Genomic DNA, 4,991 nt, shown 5'->3' with positions numbered 1-4,991 from the left:
TTAATGAACAAAACAAAGGACCAAAACACCTGTATATTATCATATGATCTGTATTGCTGAAAAAAAAAATGTGCAAGCGAAAGAGGTCTATTGGACGTGAGACTAATTAGGTGCATCTCTGATAATAATGGTAATAAGTGTATTGCAATTGCTCTTTTTATTGTTATTGTCCATTATGATTTCTAGTGGGAATTCCTTCCTGGTACAACCGTCAAAGCTAATGTTGTCGCTGGTCACTAATGCAGGCAACAAAGAAGTGCGTTGAGCCCTTTCTTATGCGAATCCCCGAATGAAATGATCCCTCTACAGTTAACGTACCCCAAACACGCCATTTCAACCGGCCATTGTTACTAAAACGTAGCTTGGATGTCTGATCCTTTTTGTTAGAGTTTCTTTCCTTGTTTTTTTACAGCAAACGTTTATCTACGATTCGAGTTTTTGGAGCAACAAGGAATCCTACAACCTTCCTGGAGGACAGACTGGGTTTGACACACAAGAAACAAAGTTACCAACTTACTGGAACACTTCCTTCAACAAGCTCTGTCTCGGTATGACGATCTCTGCCGCACAATACCCAAATTTCGTCGTCATTAACAAATCGGCTGATTCTCTCTATTCGCTGATTGCCGATGGGCAATATCGCAACGTAACACTTGGCCTGGCTGAATGGAAGAAGCTAATTGGTCCACAGGCTTCCTTACAAAAAGGTTGTCTAATGGAGGGTTTTAATGTTCTGTGTAACTCTACCAGCTTCTCCAAAGCAAGAATTGGCGTTGTTCGTAACAACGAGGACAAGTGCGATTCTTGTAACTCAAGGCTTGGCTTTGGCACTGGAGGTTATTACGACACCAACAGTTCGTGTGGAAACGACGCCCGGTACGAAGGTGACAACGGTGACAAGCATATCAAAGCTATGGGATATATTTTGGTCCAGTAAGTTGTTTCTGTAGGGACTGTAATCATTTAAGTAGACAGTGCTATTTACTTGGACAGAAACACTTAAGCTTATCAGCATCGAATGGCAGCGATCGATATGTTTTTTTTTTTTTTTTTTTTTAACGGAAACCTCTCTGGAGCCTTTAAAAACGTTACAGCAATGAAACGTTTCTCAGCACACACAAAAGAAGACATTATCGTAACGGTTAGTGAACAACTTTTAAAGAAAGTTGGTTTTAAAAAGGAACTTTCTCAGAATGGAGAAGCTATTTCTAGACGAATCATGATCAGTTTTGAAGAGGAAGTTAGTAAGTTTCGGATCGCAAAATTGTCAATGATGCTTCTGCATGGTGACTGTATCTTTGTTAATACTCATCTGTTCGACATATTGTATTATAAAATAATTAGGTAGTTTAGCAAGGACAACGGCATCGAAAACGTTACTCCAAAATATAACTTAGTGCTTACGGTCTCAAGTATTTCGTGATTATTCAATCTTGTTCTTCTTCCAAAATACGGATGAACTATCCTGTAAGTGGATGGGTACGGACGGTTTTAAAGTAAAAAAAAAGAGAAAACTGAATTGTCCATTGTTTTATGCTCACGTTGTCGTCAAAACATAAAATTTGAGGATTTTACCTTGTTTTTGTGAAGTACGGCAAAGAAATGCACGACGTAGCTGTCGTCTTTGCTTAAACTCCCAAACAACTAAGATAGTACGCCTGCTTTCATTGGCCAATAGGTGTGTTTGCATGGGTATATAAACATGACTGCGTCTCTGGCTTGCATAACCGCCTCAGTTTCAAAGCGAGTCCTGGTGCATAACCGTCTCGAATTCTCCCAACCCTCCGAGCGTTTCGATCAGGCTATGCAAACACGGACTGAAAGTCTCACTGCTAATGCTTACATACTAAGACTTACCATCTTAGAACTGTCGTACTTAGCCTCGCTTTGAAACCGAGGTTGTAAGGTGGCCTATTTGACACTCAATGGAATAATCAAATTTAAAATTAACTGCTGCAACAAGACAATGATCAAAAGATTAAATTAGGTCAAGGAACAAGACGACTTAGATCATGTAGCGTTGATTACCACGTAATAAATGAATAGTACATTGATCTACTACTTAGGCTCTGGGGTGTTCGGAAGTGACAAATTAATATTCGATACTTTGGAATAATCATAAATGTATTCGTAATTACTGTTTCCGGGTCGTAATTAAAAGTTGAATTATGAACAGCACCACCATTTCCTTTGGTTCTTATTATAAGCAGTGGAAGAGTATTTAGTAGCTTTCTCGGGGTTTCCATCTGCCGTCGTGGCAACCAGACTAATACTATCAGGGTCTCTTTGTATTCTTCTACGCGAGGAAGGCTCTTTTATGGTGAACTTCGCTGGAGGTTCGTAATCGCGAAGAGCGCACGTTGAAGGCAGTTGACAAACGACACTGGCGACAGAGAAGGCGCCATTCCATGTCTGCAGGCAGGTCCCTGTGTTGCATAAACTTAATTTAATGCGAACTGATGAGCGTGCGAACAGGGCCAGGGGTGACTGGAATGACGCATCAATCGATTACCTTCTGGTTGTAAGTCGAAGCAGCTATCTTGGTCATGCGCAATCCTGGTATATCTTTATTTCTTCTTCTTTTTTTTTTATTTTCATTTTCAATTTTCCCCAACTTTTTGGTAAAAAAAATTCTATTTTCTTATTTTATTGTGCTCGTCACTTTACAAGAGCATCCTCAAGTCACAAGCCTTTAGCACAGAACACAGCAACAGTCTTGCAGTTTTTATTGATTCAAGTGCCCTCTAAGGGCCTCCACAGACGAGGCAAGTTGTTAACGACGACTATATCCAGTCGACAACTGTTTTTTTTAACGAATTAATTAATTAATTTATTTATTTACTAATACAGGCTTTCAAAACTAAATACAGAGCATTTCACCTTACAATACATTTGATTGATATTTCAAAGGGACAGAAAGGAATTAAAAATAGCAAGACGTAAAGACTAAAAAGAAAAAGTAGAAGAAGTGACACATCCTCCCAAACAAATGTATTTGGGGCAGCTTATGCACAAATTGTTGTCCATTTTGCTATAAAACTCCTTTAAATGCAATTGTACGTTCACAAGCTGAAAATTTCAAAGCTGTTACTGTCAGGAAATGCCTTTCCACATACGAGAAGTTTAATTGTCGATAACCAGACTGAGTACGTTTTGGTGTAATCTGGGAAAATATAGACTTGATTCCAGCCGCTTTGGGAGTGCGGTTAACATCCTCGTTCCAACGAACGGCTGGATCACTGGTCCGCATCGTTTGTCCGTGACGTAGCACCCGTCGCAATATTTTGAAATCAGCTTGGCAGGCAGGCGACTTTCTGATTGGTGGAAAAACACAATTGGCTGTACCAGTGATCCAGCTGTGGTGTGCGCGGAAGAACGCGGGCGCACAAAACGGCTGGTCAATCGAGCTTAAGGAAAATAGCAACAAGAAGGCTGCAACAATAAATATGAAGAACCGCTGACTTTAAAATCGTTTGCGTTGCTGCGAAATGGATTAAAGTAAGAGATAACGTGCTCACAAATGGGAGAAAGGGAGTTGCCGATAACAAAACGGCCGCGTTTGTCATCGACAGCTTAAGTAGTTTTCCTTTTCAAAAGGAAAACTACTTTGTGTCGACGGCTTTATTTTTTGCTATTTGTAGTCGGTAACTTAATTCACACACACGATGTTTTGTCATAGATAACTCTTTGTTATCGACAACTAAAAGGTTGTAGGTAACAGTAGGCTTGCCTCTTCTGTGGAGGCCCTAAACAACTGTTTGTTTTTGTTTCTTTTGTAACAGTTTCACGACGACAAATAGTGATATTTCTTACAGTGAGACAAGCACACCATACCAGAGATTCAAGAGAGAGCACCATTTTACCGATCTGCGTATAGTGGATTGTGAAATTTTCGTAAATAGTATATCTGTATGTCTGGCTGAGATTTGACTTCGCATAGTTAGCGACTTGAATGTTTCTTTCTAGTTGTGGGCCATTTTTTTAATCACCCATGGTTGGTAGTGTCAACTATGTATGCATGCAGACTACAATACCGGCCTAATTTTGCGCATGCGCTCAGTATTCGGGATTTTTTTCCCGCCATATTGAATTTTATTTCCAGTTTGGAGAAGACGAAGGTGGGGAAGTGAAAGAAACTGTTCTGGCAAGCGTAAACTTGGTTTCCTATGGTACGTGTTACACAAAAATAGGAGGCACTGAGTTGGGTGGTGTTCAACTGCAGCGTTCCAGTTAATATTTTCAAGTGGGGGATCATTTAGATCATTTAAGCATTTGAGGGGTCATGCAGACGTCGTGCCAGCAGTGGCCCTTTGGTTCACATGTTGTCAAGTTGAGTATGTCCCAGGAGCGAATCCGGAAATTCCACAAAGAGAGAAGCAAAAATTGCGTCGAGAGCGATCCTCCCTCTCCCCGCCCCGCCACATGCCCTCTGTTCGAAATGTGAAATGTGAGGCAAAATGTGTTTGAAATAAGAAAAGCTCTAAAACTGAACTAACCATTATCTTAAGTAAAACCGCCTGATGCACACTGCACCACTTGAAAGTCGGTTGGTTACAGAAGCTCCTTAAATACTGCACAGGGTAAAAAAAACAGATGAAGCAAAAACTAACATAGTTTGTGTATAAAACTCTGAATTTCCAGTTCTTAGCGAAAGCTTAATGGCAATAGATCCTAAAAGCACTAAAATTTCAGCATTCTCTGACTTCCTTGAATCAAGAGGAATTAATGTTCTGTCAAAAGGAAGAAATTGATCACGTGCTAGGCAAACACAAAGATGCACGTGATCACCTTGTTTACACTGAATGAGCTACAGGGAAGAATGTTAATCGTTCGTCGTTTTCAGAGTAAAACAACGTACATTTTCGCCAAGAAACTTTCGTCTTTCGTTTTTTGATTTTGTTGTGATATTTGACTGAATATTTACATTTCATCTGTCGGGTCACGAAACCTTCTTTGTCTGTTTCAATCAAAACAGAGTTTGTAATTGCGAA

General features: G+C 40.0%; 1 protein-coding gene across 1 annotated transcript in view; it reads left to right on the top strand.

Annotated features, from left to right (window-relative positions):
- LOC138026602 (uncharacterized) overlaps positions 1-2,140 on the top strand; it is a 21,563-nt gene extending 19,423 nt beyond the window's left edge. Inside the window, exon 6 of the mRNA XM_068874019.1 lies at positions 413-2,140. Within this exon, the coding sequence (XP_068730120.1) occupies positions 413-937 (525 nt within the window). The 3' untranslated portion in view covers positions 938-2,140. The remainder of the gene's footprint in view (positions 1-412) is intronic.
- The last annotated feature ends 2,851 nt before the right edge of the window (positions 2,141-4,991 follow it).

This window comes from Montipora capricornis, chromosome 12, assembly GCF_036669925.1.
Source record: "Montipora capricornis isolate CH-2021 chromosome 12, ASM3666992v2, whole genome shotgun sequence".
Lineage (NCBI taxonomy): Eukaryota > Metazoa > Cnidaria > Anthozoa > Scleractinia > Acroporidae > Montipora > Montipora capricornis.
Note: the sequence above shows the minus strand (reverse complement) of the source record. Positions and strands in the feature narration are given on the sequence as shown.